Source organism: Apodemus sylvaticus, chromosome X (assembly GCF_947179515.1).
Source record: "Apodemus sylvaticus chromosome X, mApoSyl1.1, whole genome shotgun sequence".
NCBI classification, from domain to species: Eukaryota; Metazoa; Chordata; class Mammalia; order Rodentia; family Muridae; genus Apodemus; species Apodemus sylvaticus.
In genome coordinates this window covers 129,276,178-129,295,620 of record NC_067495.1, presented here as the reverse complement: position 1 = coordinate 129,295,620, position 19,443 = coordinate 129,276,178, and the positions used below count along the sequence as shown (strand labels likewise).

Below are 19,443 nucleotides of genomic sequence, written 5' to 3'. Positions count from 1 at the left end.
CAATAGCAGCCATCAATTGCCAATAGCTCCTCACCTTGAAGATATATATGGTTGAGCCATTTAAAAGTAAATTGAAAATAACAATAACTATGTAATCCCTAAATACTGAAAAATAATGTGTATTTTATAACAACAATGAATTCTGATTTTTAAAATTCTTCCCTAAAATATGATCTATCTCAAATAATTTTTCTAATGTTTATTCTTGACAATATTTACATATTTATGACCCATTTTAAAAAACAGTTCTTTGTTGAACTAGAAACATTTTCTCAGAGTTCAGGGGTGGAGGGGCTAATAATTACCCATTACATAAAAAATAAACATGACCATTCTGTGGGGTTTCTTTGAAGTATATTTCTAGGACACCTTTATGCAGATATTACCACCTCTTAAGATATTGCAACATTTTTCAACTGGGTCATAGACTGGGTTTTAAATCAGCATATAATAGTTCCATTTTTATGGAAGAAAAGCACATTTCTTAGCTTAGACTTAAAATACAGAGATAATTTTGTCTATCGTCCTTCTTGCCCCTACTCCATCTTGCTCTTTTTCACTCACTGCCGAAATTCAGAAGTAGTGGTGTCTGGCTTTATCACCTCTTCTTCATGTCATATTTATTCATTCATTTACTTGAAGCAACAGATGCTGAAACTCATCAACACAGGTTTGGGAATTAGGAGCCCCAAATATACTGGGGGGGGTATACTATAACCCCCATTCTGGCTAACTAGTGTGATCTTGGGCAATTTGATTAACTTCTCATTTACAGGGAAAGGAAAGAACAAAATGGATACTAAGTGTGATCAATAGGTCTTTGCCTTTGTTACTTTTCCACTGCGGTATGATATGATATCATGCCTACAGTAACTTATAAAGGAAACAGTTCCAGAAGTTTAGCTTCCATGACTATCATAGCAGGGGGTGGGCATGATGCTGGACAGAGCAGTAGCTAAGAGCTCACATCTGGAGATGTGGATTAGGCAGAGTGCTCACTGAGAATGGCTTTTGAATCCTCAAGTCCCACCCCCCTCCACCCCCCCAGTGCCATTCCTCCTCTAACAAGGCCACAGCTCCTAAACATTTTCAGACAGTTCCACCAATTGGGCACTGTTTAAACATATGAGCCTATGGAAGCCATTCTCATTCAAACCATCGGTCTTCAAACAGTTCCTGCCAGTGCTTTACTACACATAATTACTACAAAGGTAACTGAAAATGTTTGTAAAAAGACAATAAGGGTCTGGCAAATGTTAAGCTTTTAGTAAGTACTTATCTTAACACCACTTGTATATTAGGTACAGAAGACACATAAATGGATCTCCCTGTCCTTTTTCTTGTGTTTATAGCTGCCAGAATAATTAAATATACTTCTGATCTCAGGTCATAAGTAATGTAACACTTTCTGTGATCCCTTCATCTGGGAAGACTTTTATTGACATTTACTAAACTCCCATGACCAGTTTACTTTACTTTTCTTATCAAATATTTGTATATTGTACTTCAAGTTTTTCTTTAAATGCTATGACACATTTCCAGAAGTGCAGTGTCATTTTATTAATCTTTTATTTGCCAGTATGTTCATGGTTGGGATTTATACCTATTTGCATTCCCTTTCTTATATTTGTTCTTGACTGCATTCTATTAAACATCTGAAGGTTCCTTATTTGTGGTGGTTCAATCAAGTTTGATCAAATGAATGAGCAGCAGTTGAGCATTTTAAATCCAAGAAAGCATATGTTATTAAGAATGCTCTATTTTTCAAAGCCATAAAATTTAAACTCTATTTTAGTTTACTTACAAGTCCTAAGTCATTTGGAGCCTGTGCTAAGTTCTACTTGGTAACTTTTTGGCACCATCTTACAGCTATTTCAAGTGGGATTCTTTCATGGTGTACATATTTTTAAAATATTGTCATACTGTGCCCAGGATAGTTACAGAACTTCCACAGCAAGTGCTCCTTGTTGAAATCCAGGGTTATTAATAATGACAAGTCATTTGGATACTTTAATTACTGCCCTGTGCTATTTCCATTAGTTAGTATATATTTTTAACACCATAGTGCCTAATAACAATCACAGTGTACATTTCCTTGGCACTAGAGTTTCTCCACTTGATTGTGTCACCATGAATTTTGGGGGAATGTACTTTAAAAATTACAAGAAAATTTTCTGTAGATAAAGGTCACATATCTAATCAAAAGACAGTTTAATATCTTGAACAAAACTTTTTCTCTACTCTTAAAATATGTCATTGGAATTCCATGTTTCCCCCTTACACATTTCTCTTTCTTGTCTACTGGACTTGTAATAAAGGAATTCAAGAAAAATAATGATGACAGAGTCACCCAGAAGCCTATGCAGAGCCGTTCATACCCAAACCAATCTTGGTCATTATTAAATCATATCAACACCCAAATTGACATTGTTTGCAGCAAGTTAGTTCTAATATTTTAGTAATGGAATAGAGCATCTTTTTATATTAAAACTATAGATACAGAGGATATATCTAACAGATATTAAAATTATTCATTGATTATAGGAGATTTTTCATTTTCTTTACTGCTGTATCCCCAAAATAGGAACTCAAAGTAGCTGTACAATAAATATTATCATATAAACCCACAGGTGAATAAGTTCTATTTACTTAAGATCTCTAAGCAGCAAACCACTCTAAGCACTGAAAACTATTTTTAATTGTTTTGAATGTAGAGGTACCCAGCACCTGTTCTAATTTTTATTAGGCAAATCCCATCAGGTGCTTAGACAAATTTTCCATAACAATTCTGAGTATTTCTGAGAATTCATAGGAGAATCTAATGAAATCACCTTTTGCATTTGCATTTACAGGAACTAATTTTGTTTTTCTTCTCCCTACACACTATTTCTCCTCTAAAATGTGCTTCTAGGCACCCCATTAAAAGTTATTTGCTTGGATACGTTGGCATATAAGACCCTGACTTTAGGTGTATAAGACGGGCATTTTCATACATGTTCCATCTCCAGTTTTTGCTTGCCTTTGAAACAGAAATCTGAACTATGAGAGGCTTGAATTAGTGGGACAGGTGGACTGTCAGCTTAGAAAGTGGCCTCTCAGCCCTGTCCCTAAGAATCTGTGACAAGGACAAGCATAACTAATGCCAGGACCAGTATTAGGATCTAGAAGAAGATATTTTGTCCTTAGTAAGAAGCCCTGCTCATGGTCTAGATTATGACCTGGCTGTTCCATTTGGCAGAATCATAGTATTTTACTTAAAAATGCTATGTTCTTTAATAGTCTAGCATTAGCCTGTATCCCCAGTCTCTGTTTCTAAGCACTTTCTATGCCACATGCCAACATACTTTCCAATGATATAAATTATATGGTAGAATGTCAGGATGACATCAAGCGGGTAAGGAAGATATTTTAGAACAGGGAATTTATAGATGCCATCCTCATGCCCAATAATAAGGATTATTGAGTCTAGGAGATTTGAATGAAGAGTTGTCTTAAGTGCAGTCAATCAGAATTAAATGTTTTCTCCATTATGCTCTCAGTGTGTCTTGTCTGAAATTTTTCAAAGCTTACCATGCTCTACATTCTATTATCCTTAGCAGTGAATATGGACAAATCTATCTCTATATTCAAGCTTTGTGCCTTTCCTTCTGCTGTCCTGGATGATTGCATCTGGGCCTTATACCTACTGATTACACATTGTTCCACTGAGCCACATCCGCAGCCCTCGCTTATAATTTTAAACACTGCATTTATTTCCCCATCTTTCTAAAATACATGGGCATGATCAAGCTGAATACATTTTTTCTCATAAAGATCATGCTGTGAGACTCTTGTAGGTGTCCCCTTCAGATCCATTCAAGTTTTGCCCTCTCCATCACTGTTCTGCCTATACCTTTCATCAAATGAAATTGCACTATGAAGAGGTAGATAATGCATGACAAGGTTGTAGCAAACAGAGTTATATATTCAGACTTAGCTCATAGTTATTGAATACTCATTTTACTGATGAGGAGATGGAGACTCAAATAACTTTCACTAGCTTGCCAAATGTCACACGACTGCATAGTTAGTAAGCAGCTCTGCCAGGGTTGAAATTCAAATCCTCTGACACAAAGTCAAAATCCCTTTCAACAAATGCTGGAACATTTGGATGAGCTCTGCTCGCTATAGCTCTAATGCTCCTAGTTGTTTCATTGAAATATTCTGTGTCTTTTGGTCAGGCAAAAGCTGAATACTATGAATATATAAGGCTTATTGCATGTGTATATTTGTTTCTAAGTCTACCTCTGTGTGACTATATTATTTTTCTATATTAGTATCTTTGTAATTTTGTACTTCCAGGTATTTTAGTACACTTACATCTTATGTGTGTACTTTTTTTTTTACTTGTGTACTCATCAATTTTAATCTTCCATATAGGGTTCTTAAGTTCTGACCCCTGATGCTATTTGAAAGAACATAGATGTTGATTATTTCTTAATTTTCTTCATGATTTCCTAGGCCTGTAGCTTAAAATGGGTGTTTCATTTCAATCGAAAGACCTCAACTCTTGAGCTTCCAGTGGAGAAGACTGAAGGCACAGCTATGTGCAAGGCCAAATTGCTAAGTTCCCAGTTAGTAAGAGTCTAAGCTACAATACAGTGGGGGTGGGTGAGGTGAGGGCAGGAGGTGGCTAGGAATACAATCATATTAACCATAGATTGGTTAATACAAGTTTAAGAGGGAATGGGAGCTCTTTTATGCTAAGATAGGACATTGGATTTCAGTGGGTTCTAGAACCATTGCTTTCCCAGAGAAGCAACAAACAGAATTTAAATTCAGAGTCAGCATTTAGACAACTGATACTTATCACACCAAAAGGATGCAGGGCCAGTTGACATTCTCAACAGCTAACAGAAAAGTCCATATAAACAAAACAAAACAAAACAAAACAAAACAAAAAAAAAACAGCAAGCACTCAAAGTTACTCAAGAGAGGTAAAGTACCTCAAAATAGCACGAAAGATACAACTGGTAAAAAGAAGACTAATTGAAGATCAGTTTAAAAAGAGAATATTAAGGAAATTATTCTTAAAGCATTCCCAAATCGAACACAATCTTAACTTATATATCTAAAACCAAAAGCCTAAGAGATTTTACTGTTCAATTATTAAACTTGAAAGGAAAGAAAATCTCCCAGCAGGCTGTTCAGGAAGTAAACAATAGTGCCCATAGCTGACTGTGCTATAGGAATAGTGAGAGAGATACTGTGTTGGAGAAAATTCTCCAACTTAGGTGTGAAACCCCAAGTGCACGAACTAGACAAGTGTTCAATTTGAAGTTGCAAGAAATGCCTGAGACAGTCGAGATAACTTGAAGGTATTTTCCAGTAAAAATCCTAAGCCACTGGCTTTTCTAAAAGCAGCTCATACCCAAGGAGAATGTATACCACCAGAAACTAAGTGATTAAATTCACCTAGAAAGTCTCATGTTTTAATAGAATTTTAGATATTGTTATGATGAATTACATCTTACGTAGGGTGATTGAGAGAAATAAAGTAAAATGTACAATTGGACTGATTGGTTATTATTTTGTGTATGTACCTATCTTACATATGTGTATAGATGTGTATAATTGTGCTTGACATGTACTGCATAGGAACAGAAAAAATTAAAATAAAAAAACGAAGGGACAGAAAATGAAAAGGATGAGTTGTAAAGAATGATATAGTAAAATAATATAGAGTAAATGACATGATATATTAAAACATAAAACATAATTGTTCATAAAAATGAACAATTTTATCATTGGTTTAAATACAACCTACCAAATAAAATTCACAGATTGTTTTCACAGAAAGTCTTGTCTTTTTTTTTTAATATTTTTATTTTCTATATTCTTTGTTTACATTCCAAATGATTTCCCCTTTCCCGGAGAAAGTCTTTTCTTATGTTCTTCAGTGTACCATGAACATTTTAGGAAATTTCTTTCACAATTGAGTCTTACACATAGTGATACATACATGTAATAGTAGCACTTAGGAGGCTGAGGCAGAAAGATCTTGAGTTTCAAACCAGTTTGAGCAACATAGTAAACGACCTGGGAGGGAAGAGAGGAGGAAGAGAGAAGGAGGAAAGTGAAGAAGAAGGAGGAGGAGGAGAAGGAGGAGGAGGAGGAGGAGGAGGAGGAGGAGGAGGAGGAGGAGGAGAAGGAGAAGGAGAAGGAGAAGGAGAAGGAGAAGGAGAAGGAGAAGGAGAAGTAGAAAAGGAGAAGGAAGGAAGAAAGAAAGAAAGAAAGAAACAAACAAACAAACAAACAAACAAACAAACAAAGGAAGAAAAATTGGATATATTTTGGGGAAGCAAACAAGAACTGAACATTGCAATGATTGCCTGTAAAGGGATATTTCCAGACACAGAATGTTGCAATGGTACTTTTGAATTGTTAATTTTTGTTGCTCTTATATTTAGACATCTCTGTTTAACTTCAGTCATATAATTGGTTAATCATACAGTAAATCGAATAAAAGAATCTAATTGCCAACTTGTATACTTCCCTCTGGACAAGTGATTACAAGTAAATAGAGAAACCCTTTTGCCCATTCCTCAGTGGCATCTCCTTCTCACTTCCCCCACCACCCCCATGAAAATGCCTGTAATCTTGACACCTTGGAGGTAAGGCTGACTCAGGAGTAGAAAAGGGCTTCCCTGACAATAGCACTTTCATGCATCCTGCCTGGGTGAGACATAAACTTCTCGAACCCATTTTGTCTGGCTATTCACAGTGGGGTAGCCTCTTTGTCCTCTGAATCTAACTTTATTCAATCCAGGAAAAGACAACAGGAAAAAGCTTCCAGCCACCCTTAAAATTCTTCTGTATTTTATGTCTGTCTTTGCATCTCTACTCTCCTAGTCCTGATGTACTCAGATGCTCATTGTTCCTCAATTACATGTAAAGGCATTAGATAATGCCAGAAGGTTACCTTGTTAAGGATTGATAGATGGACCAAGCAGAACTTTGTGGCCTTGTGAGACTGGAGCATAAACAAATATCATTTGTTCCTATGTAGCCATTAACTCTTCAGCCAATGTTGCCCAGGCAACCATGCTATGTACTCACTTGGTACTCTGCATGCACTGTCCAGATATCTGATCATGCAAGCCTCTATCTAATGCTATATGGCTTGCAATGATGTTTTGGGTTAAATACGTTTCAGTTTGGGATCATTGCTTTTATTTTATTTATTCTAGAAGTTTTCCTGCACAGTCCCGGAAACACCCTCAGCTACATCTTCCTCTACTGACTCTTAATAATTGGACATAGTGAATATGTTGAAGTACAAGCTCTGCTAGTTCACCCCCAATACCCCTTCCTATGCAGCCGTCCTTCCGCCCCTGCAAAGCCTAACTCCTCATCTGCCCTTACTGCTGGAGAGTACTCTTCCTGCTTAGGTGTTCTTGCTGTTCTGAAATTCCCACTGGGTGGCTTTCTCTACATCACACTTTCTCTCCACAGTAGAAAATGATCGCATCTCTATCTGAGGGGTCCACAGAAGGATGGCTAAATATATCTTCATCCTTGTAATGTGAGTGAAATATCATTGATCTTACACATTCCTCAGCTTACCATCATAGGGAAACAGAACAAGTAGGGGAAATCACAATGCTCACAAGTCCTGGAAGTTTGTAAAAATCATCAGTATTAGGGGGTGGGTTGGGAAAGTTCTTGTTTGAAAGTGAAATTCGCCATCTTAAAAATACACCTGGAAGGGACTAATCTTTGTAGTAAATATTTAAAAAGTGTTCTCAGGGTGAAATGGGAATGGGATAGGGTGGGGTCTCTCCTCTGATTTGCAAGAGTTGCAACTTCTGTGTTTAAGAATCATCTGACCGTGACGCACTTAAAGCCGTTGCTATCAGGTCACTCAGTACAGTGTGGAGATAAGATGGAAACATTTGGTGTTCCTGTGTGTTGGCAAGCCTAAGTGCATCCCGAGGAAGAGATAGTTTGTCCTATGTGTCTCTCCTATTTGGGACAGTACATAAAAGACCAATTTGTTTAAAAAAGAAAACAAACAACGACAAAAAGACACCATCAACTTATCAAAAACTTGATTATTCGGAATGCCTGCCAAGTCTGCATGAGTCTTCATGATTACGTTGTTGCTCCTCAAAGCTCATCTAGAGTTTCTTGACCACCCCTCAGTAATGCTGTGTGAAATAGTCTCTGTTTTTTGTTCTAGCCTAATGGCCTCTGTAGCTCAGAAACACTCTCAAATCTACCTGTGCACATTATATTCCTTTAAATATATTTAAAATGTACTCAATACAGTCTGGTGTTTTGAAGGTACCTTAGAATCTCTAGGAATCCCTAAGAGAGGACTCTGGAGGTTTTTTTGTTTCAATATCAAATAAATTTATTGTAATTCAAAACTATGCACAAATACAAATGCTTTGTGATAACTAAGTGATATTTTCTTTTAAAAATAAGGTCCATACATTACATTCTGACCAGCTTCCACGCCCACTCCACCCAGTCTTCCCCCGACTTCCTCTCTCCCCCAGATCTTCCTTTGTTTCCTGCAGAAAAGAGTACATCTCCCAGGAATATCAACCCAACATGGCATAACAATTTGCTATAAGACAAGGCACAAACCCTCATATCAAGACTCAAAAATATGACCCAGAAGGAGGAAAAGGGTCCTCAAAAGAAGGAGGCAAAAGTGTCAGAGGGACTCCCCACTCCCAAGAACACCAACCTGTGACTGAACATTTTGCAGACAGACCTCTTCTCTAGACTCAAGGTCTGGAAGTGAGGAGTGTGGGTCAAAAATACTTTCAAGTTCCACTACTTTTTAGACGAGGGTAGGAGCTCCCATGCCAGCCTACTGGATCTAGATCATGTAGAAAGCAAAGCAGTGCCTAGACATTAGCTACAAAATTAGTTGTTCTCAAAATAATCCTGGAAAGAATTATTTAACAATCGCTAAATCTCAGAGTAATAAACCAGGAGAAAAACCTCTGAGCTTCTCAGAGGAAAGAGACAGAGAGTGTGTGAAAGGGAAAGGAGAAAGTGTGTGTGTGTGTGTGTGTGTGTGTGTGTGTTCCACAAACCCATATATTAGATTCTTGATGGACGGCGACTAGCACAATCAACATTCAGATAAGTCCATCTCCCTAGAGCTCTACCTTCCCACCCCTTAGACCCCGTTGGCTCCTCCTGCTAGCTTTATAATGCTCAGCCACTTGAGGTTTCTTCAGGGGGGGTCTGCCAGAGAATGCTTCTCTTTCTGCAGGCTACAAGGCTCAAACCCTACTAGGTAGCTTAGAGACAGAGTTTCTGGCATCTCAGTAGCCAGCCATAGTCTGAATGAGGGACTTCTATGAAGCCTGAATAATAAGCGTTTTCACAACTCCGTGGTGTCCCAAAGCAAAAAGGCTGGAGTGAGTGGTATTCTCATCCTTGCAGCTCCAGGACCTTCTCAGGCTTCCACAGCCAGATGGGATGATACTGGGCTCTAGATTCAGGTCCAAGACTGCAAGCTTCTACCCAGAGACTTGCAGAGAGCTAGGGAACAACAAATTACTTTCTTCCCACATTATTAACAGTGCATCTGATTGGTGACGTTATAAGTTATACAGCAGTTTCCCATCTGTGTTTTTTGTTAAAGTTCCAGTTTGTTTTATCCATCCTAATTGTCCAATGCAAAGGTGAGATAAAACAATAGAACTGTGAGACCATTGAGAATACCTGACTCTGTATATAATCTACCTAGTTTTGTATTCTAGCTTAGTTACTGAACTTTAGGTAGTTCGCTTAATATCTATGCTTTCAGTTTTCTAGTCTGTAAAATGGGGTTGAGAATAATGGATACTTCCTTATGTAGCTATGGGGATTAAATAAATGGTTTAAAACTGACTATAGTCAGTTTCTGGTACTATCATAGCATTTGAAGAAACTTTATGGTGGAAGTAGGTGTGTTGGCCCAGGTTTTTAATCCCAGCATTTGGGAACAGGGTGGGGCAGGAGGGGGGATGCAGATTACTATGAATTCCAGGCCAAAATAGTTGACAGGGTGAGTTCTAAGCCAGCCAAGTATAACTGTCTCCAAAAAACAGTGCTCTGGTGTTTCCACTTTCACAGATTGTAATGAGCATGAGCGTCAGCATTCTCCAGACAATACCTTACTTGTCCAATTTTGTCTCTTCCACATGTTCAAAACCCTTGCTCTCTTTCCTGCTAACACAGAGTAAGAGCAGCTTGCTTGCACGGCTCAGAGCAGTACTGCTAGGCTAGGAGAGCCACTGCTTGCTCTCCTCAGTTGGCAATTCCCAACATTCCTCTGTTGTTCTCTCCTCATCCTCTTTTTTTTCTTTTTTTTAATTTATTGATATATTTATTTACATTTCAAATGATTTCCCCTTTTCTGGACCCCCACTCTCCGAAAGTCCCATCAGTCCCCTTTCCTCCCCCTGTTTTCCCACCCAACCCTTTCCACTTCCCTGTTCTGATTTTGCTCTGCTACACTGAGTCTTTCCAGAACAAGGGCCCACTCCTCCGTTCTTCTTGTACCTCATTTGATGTGTGGATTATGTTTTGGGTATTCCAGTTTTCTAGGCTTATATCCACTTATTAGTGAGTGCATACCATGATTCATCTTTTGAGACTGGGTTACCTCACTTAGTATGATGTTCTCCAGCTCCATCCATTTGCCTAAGAATTTCATGAATTCATTGTTTCTAATGGCCGAATAGTACTCCATTGTGTAGATATAACACATTTTTTTGCATCCACTCTTCTGTTGAGGGATACCTGGGTTCTTTCCAGCTTCTGGCAATTATAAATAGGGCTGCTATGAACATAGTAGAACATGTATCCTTATTACATGGTGGGGAATCCTCTGGGTATATGCCCAGGAGTGGTATAGCAGGATCTTCTGGAAGTGAGGTGCCCAGTTTTCGGAGGAACCGCCAGACTGATTTCCAGAGTGGTTGTACCAATTTGCAACCCCATCAGCAGTGGAGGAGTGTTCCTCTTTCTCCACACCCTCTCCAACACCTGCTGTCTCCTGAGTTTTTAATCTTAGCCATTCTGACTGGTGTAAGGTGAAATCTCAGGATTGTTTTGATTTGCATTTCCCTAATGACTAATGAAGTTGAGCATTTTTTAAGGTGTTTCTCTGCCATACGAAGTTCGTGGCACATGACTTTAATCCCAGCACTTGGAAGGCAGAGGCAGGTGGATTTCTGAGTTCAAGGCCAGCCTGGGTATTTAAGTCTCCCACCTCTATTGTTTGGGGTTCCTCATCCTCTTTCATGAGTTCAGGATAGACTACAGAGTCTTGAAGAGCTTGAAGATCTCACTGTATCCACAGACTCCAGAACAATGGCTACTACTTAGCAAGCATTTATGCAACTGTTGTGTCCTAGTTCCCAGGTAGTTGTTGACAGGGGCAGCTTCTATTCGGTCCTACACAAAACCTTGTGTAGTAATAAGTTCAATTATTCTTTCCCCTTTTCAAAGGAGAAAAGGGAGACTGAGAGGTTAAGTAATTTGCCTAGAAATGTAGATTTCAATTTGTCTAACTAGTCATGCCACAACAATCTACAGTTTGAAATGCTGAGTAAGATTTAAGAGGGCCAGAACCCTGCAACTCCTACCACCTGCTACATGAAGCTATGATATTCCAATGGCTTCCTTAAAAGCATAGTGTCTTGTTTTCAGAAAGTTTCTTTTTTGATGAAATTGATTTTCATTAGGCATTTCGAGGAATTTTATGAAGGTAAAACACACATAAAGGAAACTTCCGCTATGTCTAATCTATTGTCCCATGAGCCTGTTGGTTGCCATACTTTAATCTTATCACATATTATTATTGAGCTATAGTTACTGCCTCACCCTAAAAATATCACTTCAAAAAAACCTTTATGAGGCCAGAGGGCTGACTCAGTGGGGGAAAAAACAGACCAGAAAGTTCTGTATGTTTAAGTGTCCTTACTTGAGTTCAGTCCCCAGAAGCCATGTTTAAAAGCTATATGGGTGTTGTACATTTGTAATCCCACTACTTCTATAGTGTGATGGAAGACAGAGATAGTAGAACCATCTAGAAGTTTGAAGGTCAGCTGGCCTGGAATAAGCTGATGGAAACAAGAGAAGCCCTGCTTCAACAATTTGGAGGTTGCGATCAGACCCCCTGAATGCCTCCCTGCTCCACACACAAGCCAGGCCCTGGCTGTGCTCCAGCTCTATTTTGTAGTCAACAAATTTTTCAAAACATTGCTCTCTATCGTCAAAAACATACTTCCCTAAGGCTGTTAAGGAGGGATTTACAGATTAACAAGAATGGAAGCAGCAGCGGCTACATTTGTTGAGAACTTAGTGTGTGTCACGCCTGTGGTACTTGGAGATTTACTGTAGCCACTAAAGCTCTGCGAAGTAGGCTCTGCTATCTTATTTAAAATACAGGGGAAGTGGGCCTCAGAGAATTGTACTCTCTTGCTAGGGGGTCACACAACTATTGAATGTAGAACCTAAACTGAATTCTGAAAGTTCGTGTCTTTAAAGCCTGGGCTTTTATCCCTAACTAGACTTTGAAGACTGACCAAGTTACTAAGGACTGTCCACAAGTGTCAGTTTCCTCAAACAGTAAAATCTGAGAGAATGAACTGTTATCTTGCAGGGTTACTCTGAAGGTTAGAAAGGCCCAGGGTCAGTGCCAAAGTGCATACAGTAGGCATTTCAAATATTGTGTTGAAACATTTATGAATGCATGGGGGCATTTAATGAGCAGAGGAACACCCGAGGTCGCTTTCAAGGCATTGGGGAGCTAGAGAGGTGGATCTACATACAGCTTCAGCTGTCTTGGGAGTTGGCCCTCTCTCCCTCCCAGGATACAGTGACCAAATGAATCTCTGAGCGACAGGCGGGGGGCAGGGGCCTGACTCCAGCTCGGGCAACCTCTGCAGGGAGTAGGGAGAGAGGCGGGAGCTGGGAGGGGCGTTCCAATCCTGGTCGTCAGAGGACTGCAGGTGCTAGGCAGAGTTGGTGTAGGTGGGTTCAGGAGCCCAGCGAGGGAGGGGAGGAGGCTGGGGCGGGACAGCAGGCGGGTGGGGGAGACAGGGAGGCGGGGCTCAGGGCCGAGAGGCCGTCCTTAGACAGCTCTCCCCATGCCGGGCAGTTTGCTGCAGCTGGAGGAGCTCTCTGGAGAATCTCCAACCTCAGAGCGGGCCTTCTACTACCGTAAGTACCTACAAATGAGCGCATAGTCCAGTGGCTGAAGATTAATTACTGGCCACAAAAAAATCCTAAACAAAACCCCCGAAAGACTCCCCCTGCTGTGATTAATCGCCGTAAATCAAACTGCTCCCCAGTCTTTTCCCCCACCCCCTTCATTCCTGCCTCTCTCCTCCTTTCCCCGGATCCGAGCCCCGCCTCGATGAGCCTCTGGGCAATGTGGCTATCTCCCCTTTCCTTTCGCAGTCTTCCCTCCAAACCCTAATCAATGCTTGTACCCTGCACCCCGCGGAGCCCAACCCTTTTGATTGCTGGAGCCCTTAAAGCTATGAAAGGGGCTAGCCTTTAGATATTTTGTACATATCACTCTCGAAAACACGGTGGTGCTGCCTAATGGTGGGGAAAGTGCCTAATGGTGGGGAAAGTGCCTAATGGTGGGGAAAGTGCTTGGGGTAGAGTACTAGGGGACCGTTAAAAAATAGCCTCAACTGCCTAAGTTGGGGGTGGGGTGAAAGAGCAAAATGGGCGTGGCCAATTTTGAACATCAGGGGTTGTTCCCAAGTTCCCTGAGCATAAGATTCATCATCTTGGCTGAAATGATATGGTACAATTCTGTTTTGTTTTGCTTTGTTTTAATGATTGAGGAGTGGTCACCCATGCTGTGAAATTCAGCTTTTCTAACCCCACTCCAGTTACCAAGAAACAAGACCCAGATGTCCATGTGGTAAGGCTGGATCAGGCTGGGTCCTCAGAGGGCATTCCCTGGTTGCAGTCCCAGGTTGAACTCTCCTTGGCAAAGAATCTAGCTTCCCCCAATAGATCCTGGCCCAGTGCCCCAAGGGGAAACAGCAACAGGGTGGTATCCAAGCTTTGGCCTGGCACTTAGGAAATTGGGGACAAGGGGTTCTAGGAATTGGGATGGGAAGAGTTTCCTTATGGTCGTATGCCAAATTATAACCGTCTTTGAAAAATGAGACAAAATACACCTGTTTAGAAGAAATGTACACAGAATGCCTGGCGCGTATGCTTGTTTTCCATAATCGAAAACAACAATACCAGATACACATTAACAGATTAAAAATCAAAAAAGTTCAGAGACTGTAAGTTAAGCATCCTTCAGCACACACACACACACACACACACACACACACACACAATGAAAACAGGGCCCAGCTCTTGTGAATCTTCTCAGATTGTCTCCACCTGTTGTCTAAGTCCCAGGCATTTTTGAAAACGAAGCTTTCCACTTCTCCATTTCGTTCACTATTCGACCATATTTGAGGCTGCCAGGCTGCCATAAGTTTAGAAAAACAAACTCCTTCTCTTTTTCTCTCGTGGGAGCTACATCTACCTCACTCTACTGAGCTAAGACCAAATAGCTGAAGGCAAGTGGGATTTTGTCCTATGAGTAGAGGTCCCTCAGAGGAGAATTCTCCCGAGTTTGTGCTGTGAGGATAAACCTTCCCCAGGCAGAAGGTTACCTTGTGGTGCAAGGGGAGAAGACCCACCTCATGTATATGGATTACTCATGGTTGCGAGTGACTTCTGGAAAAATGGAAAAACCTCTCTGAAACCAACTATATTTTCTATGTCCCCTCAAATTCAAATAATTCCATTTTCTTCAGAGGTAGTGAACAAATCTGTTTAGAAGCTAAGGGCAACTTCTAAGAGGGATCATTTATTTATACTTTCATTAACTATGTGGAAGCAGCTGGATTAACTAACGCATACTCAAGATAGGGTATCAAGCTTTGGACATAAGGGATAAGGGTGCATTATAAGCACTCCTTACAAGAAACAGTCTTTGTGAAGAACTAGGAGGGGTAACAGAGGATGAAGAGGGTACAAAGATAGATGCTGCCTCTGGACACTTGAATGTCAGCCTCAGAGTTAAAAATGAACTTTAATTTTTATTTAATATTTTAACTTTCAGCAAATTATGTATCCTTCCTAACCTTCATTTGCCCCAGCAACAAAATGGCCGCCGTAGTAATAATGCCTTTTTTATTAAGCTATTGGATGACTCAGATGTGTGTGTGTGTGTGTGTGTGTGTGTGTGAGTGCATGTGTGCACATGCCGTGTGTGACTACTGCAGTTGTGCACTTGGATAATTAAAAGATCTCAAAAGGTGACTCTTGGCGTGGTCCACTTCCCCCACTCAGTAGTATTTCTTCAGGCTTGTTTAAGGACATTGTGCCTTTGAAATCTCAGGGACAAACATTTTAACAAATATAGCATCTTGGATAGCAGGAGATCTTGAGTAGAGATACTGGGAAAAGTGACAAGTGGCCTTTATTAACAAGCTAGGTTCCTGGGAGCTCGTGGAATGAAGGTTGTGAATAATAATGCAATGATCACACCTCAACACGAAAGAGCTGAACTAGACCCTGAGCAAGAAAATGTCTTCTTTTAGATTCTACTACCTTTTAAGAAGCAAAGCCTTCAAGACTGCACCAGAGGGCCCATAAGCCTGGACAGGCCAGAGTGTAAGCCATGATGCTTCGGACCTTCACTCTTTTGCTCCTTTGCATTTGTAAGTACAAGGAAGGGATGAGAAGCAAGTGACCCTGTTAGAAAGGCTCTTGTGAGCAGGCTCCTTGGGGAATCTGAGGAGCTTGTTGAGATTGGAGGACAATGTAAAAAAGCAGACTTTCCCTTACCATTCTCTTTTCAGGGCTCAATCGGGGTATGACTTCAGTGGGTAAGTGTCTTCCTGTCAGGGATTCTACGGTACTGGCCTGTCTGTATTGCCTTAAGATACTCAAGAAAGATTGGGCTACTTGGGAATCAAATCCTCTTTCATTATGATTTGATTTCCCAAGAAATATGCAGAGCTTTATCTTGCTTTAGAAGGTAGCCTACTCCCCTGCTCAGCTGGATTCCTTGAACATATGACCCTAGCGCCTCTGTCCTAAATCCACACAGGAGCAGACACTCCCACTCCCACAAGAAGGCAGAAGTCAGCATCTGGATGGGTTAGAGCTAATTTGAAAGTGTGTCTTGGGTCACTTTGTGGGATGGAAAGGACTGAGTGCTAATATCTTTCTGATTTTGGGGAATGGCAGCAGTGGAGTCTCAACCAGAGCTGTGGATAGAGTCCAACTACCCCCAGGCCCCTTGGGAGAACATCACACTTTGGTGCAAAAGCCCCTCTCGGGTATCCAGCAAGTTCCTGCTTCTGAAGGATAACACACAGATGACCTGGATTCGTCCTCCTTACAAGACCTTCCAAGTTTCATTCTTCATAGGTGCCCTTACTGAGTCCAATACAGGTCTTTATCGATGCTGCTACTGGAAGGAGAAAGGCTGGTCGAAACCCAGTAAAATTCTAGAGCTAGAAGCACCAGGTGAGTTGGCAAGGCTAAAAACTCAAGAATATTCACCTGCTCGTAGCAAGCAAAATCACCATCTGAGGGAAGGATTTGGTGAAGTGATTCATTTACCTCAAATGCATGCATGTATGTGCGTCACAGATAACACATAAGCGCCTACTCAGTAATAGACAATGAATGTAGAGGACACAGTCCCGGGCGGCTCATCTAAAGCTTATCTCGCCTCTCCTGCTATCTAGGCAGCACCACCCTTTCTTTAACTCATGTCAGTTCTTTTTTTGTTTCCAGGCCAGCTCCCTAAACCCATCTTCTGGATCCAGGCAGAGACTCCCCCTCTTCCTGGATGCAATGTTAACATCCTCTGCCATGGATGGCTTCAGGATTTGGTATTTATGCTGTTTAAAGAGGGATACACAGAGCCCGTAGATTATCAAGTCCCAACTGGGACAATGGCCATCTTCTCCATTGACAACTTGGCACCTGAGAATGAAGGGGTTTACATCTGCCGCACTCATATCCAGATGCTCCCCACTCTGTGGTCAGAGCCCAGCAACCCCCTGAAGTTGGTGGTAGCAGGTGGGTGTGGCCATGGCTGCTGGCATCTGACAATTGTTATCCCAGGGATCATGGCTGGTTGAGCAAAAGTTTTTCATATTACTTGCCTCAGCCAGTTTTTAGGCCTTGCAAAGTCAATGAGGTAGAGTTATTTGACATTATCCTGACCTACAAATTATAGTCATACATGCTTTAAAGCAGATAATCCTTTGGCTTGTTTGTGAGCCTACCCAGCTATTCAGAAACTTCATCTTATCATAGTTTTACTGTCCTTTACTTGTTGATCATCAGTCATTCATTCATCCAATATTTATTGAGCACCTAATATGTGCCAGGCATTGCCAGTACAGTCTTAAAATTGATTTATTAAAAGTTTAAATGTATTTGCAATGATTATATTTAGGAGTGGGAAACAGACTGAATCACTGTGCCCATTGATGTGAAACAAACAAAACAAATGAGAAAGAAAGCAGCAGATTACTTTGTCCCATATCACTAGATACAGCAAAAGGCATCACCGAGCTCTAAACACAGAAGGCAACTCCCCCAAAGGTCCAAATGCTAGAGAAACACATTCCAGCTTCTATCCCATGCCCTGGATGATTCCAGAAAGAATTGTCTACATATATGTAGTTTCTGTCACAAGCAAAATAGATCTAGGGAAATTGTGGTACTACAGAAAGTACCCCTGATTTCTAGTTCCACCTATGACACTGTATGATATTAAGCAAGTCATGTCACTTCTCTGTGCTTTGGTTTTCTCCATTCTAAGACAGCATAACAGTATCCTTCCAGTCTATTGTACAATGTCACTCTGTGTTTCAATTTCATGATCTGAAACATTGCTATAAGAATAATGCCTACCTCACAGGGTTGTTGTGAGGATTTGCCTAAATAACATGTACAGTGCCTGGCACATAAGTTCTCAATAAATGGCAGTTAATAATTTTATTAATATAGCTTTTTCTTGAGGATCAAAATACAGAGGACTGTCTAACCCATGTATGTGGATGCTTGTTGTACACATACCCTTCCAACATAGTTCCCCACTAACACACGTCTACGATTAATGTTCACCCAGGATTTCCCATTTCTCTATTAATTTTAGGCTTGCAAGGACTTTATATTATTTACACTCAATACCACTAGACCAACATGTTTCATACCAAAAAGCTCCAATGAGTATATGACCAAGCTGATCCTTCCATAGTGGATGAGCTGGTGTACCTGGGATCTGAGTGGGGATAACACAGAGTCATATGAAGCTGAAGTTTAATGGTACAGTCACCTTAGAAAAACAATCCATGGAAATGAGGGTGGACCCCATTACCAGATTGCATTGGCTTACTGAGTTATCACCCCAAATCTCCCTTTTGACCTCCTCCAACCTCATGCTGCAAGTGTTGGAAGAAGGGTCTTAAAGCAAGATTAATGTGTTCAGATGCTCTCATCCATCAATATTTCAGTGAAAGTTATGCTCTACAAATGGAATCAAAGTCATTTTTAGATGTGTAGATTGTCTGGCTGTGGGAAGAACTGTATTTGTCATTTTAGAGACCAGAAGATACAGGGAATTATGAATGTAGACAGTGCCTTGAGGCAAGCACCTATACCTGGCTGAGCTCACAGTGGAGCTAATAGAGTTGGATGAGAGGGGAGGGCTATAAGAGAACTTACCCTTGATTATATACACGAAGAGGCATAAATCTAAGGCAAGAGAAGGAAGCTTACATCCCAATTACCGCTTTTGCCCAGAGAAGCTAGGAGAATAAACATAGATTAGGGAAGAGCTGGCCAAACTGTATCTTAAGGGTCTCTTCCCTTTCTAGGTCTCTACCCCAAACCAACTCTGACAGCCCATCCTGGGCCCATCCTGGCACCAGGAGAAAGCCTGAGTCTCAGGTGTCAAGGGCCAATATATGGAACGACGTTTGCTTTAATGAGGTTGGAAGACTTGAAGAAATCGTTTTACCACAAGAAGCCAATAAAAAATGAGGCATATTTCTACTTCCAGGATCTGAAGATAGAGGATACAGGGCACTACCTCTGTTTTTACTATGATGGGTCATACAGGGGCTCACTGCTTAGTGATATCCTGAAAATCCGGGTGACTGGTAAGATATGGGTATGCTATAGAACAGGTTAGAAAGCTTCCTCTGACTCCCTCTCTCCTCTTGTACTTAGTCACCCAGCCCCAGGGCTAGTGGTGGGGGTCAGGAACCGAATTTGTGCACCATACTGAGGGATTTGCCAAGTACAAACGGGAAGACAGAGGAAGGAAATCACCCTAAGTATTAGGAGGCCTGGAGAGTTTCACCATTGGTTGTTTGTATTTTGGGTCTC

The 19,443-nt window shown here is 40.8% G+C and overlaps 1 protein-coding gene across 1 annotated transcript; it reads left to right on the top strand.

Moving 5' to 3' along the window:
• Window positions 1–13,155: 13,155 nt before the first annotated feature.
• On the top strand, window positions 13,156–18,051 carry LOC127675648 (immunoglobulin superfamily member 1-like). The gene is made up of 5 exons (XM_052171695.1): window positions 13,156–13,218; window positions 15,627–15,746; window positions 15,888–15,914; window positions 16,279–16,560; window positions 16,834–18,051. Exons 2-5 carry the CDS (start codon window positions 15,707–15,709, stop codon window positions 17,181–17,183), a joined length of 699 nt encoding a protein of 232 aa, XP_052027655.1. The 5' UTR covers window positions 13,156–13,218; window positions 15,627–15,706; the 3' UTR covers window positions 17,184–18,051.
• Window positions 18,052–19,443: the final 1,392 nt, after the last annotated feature.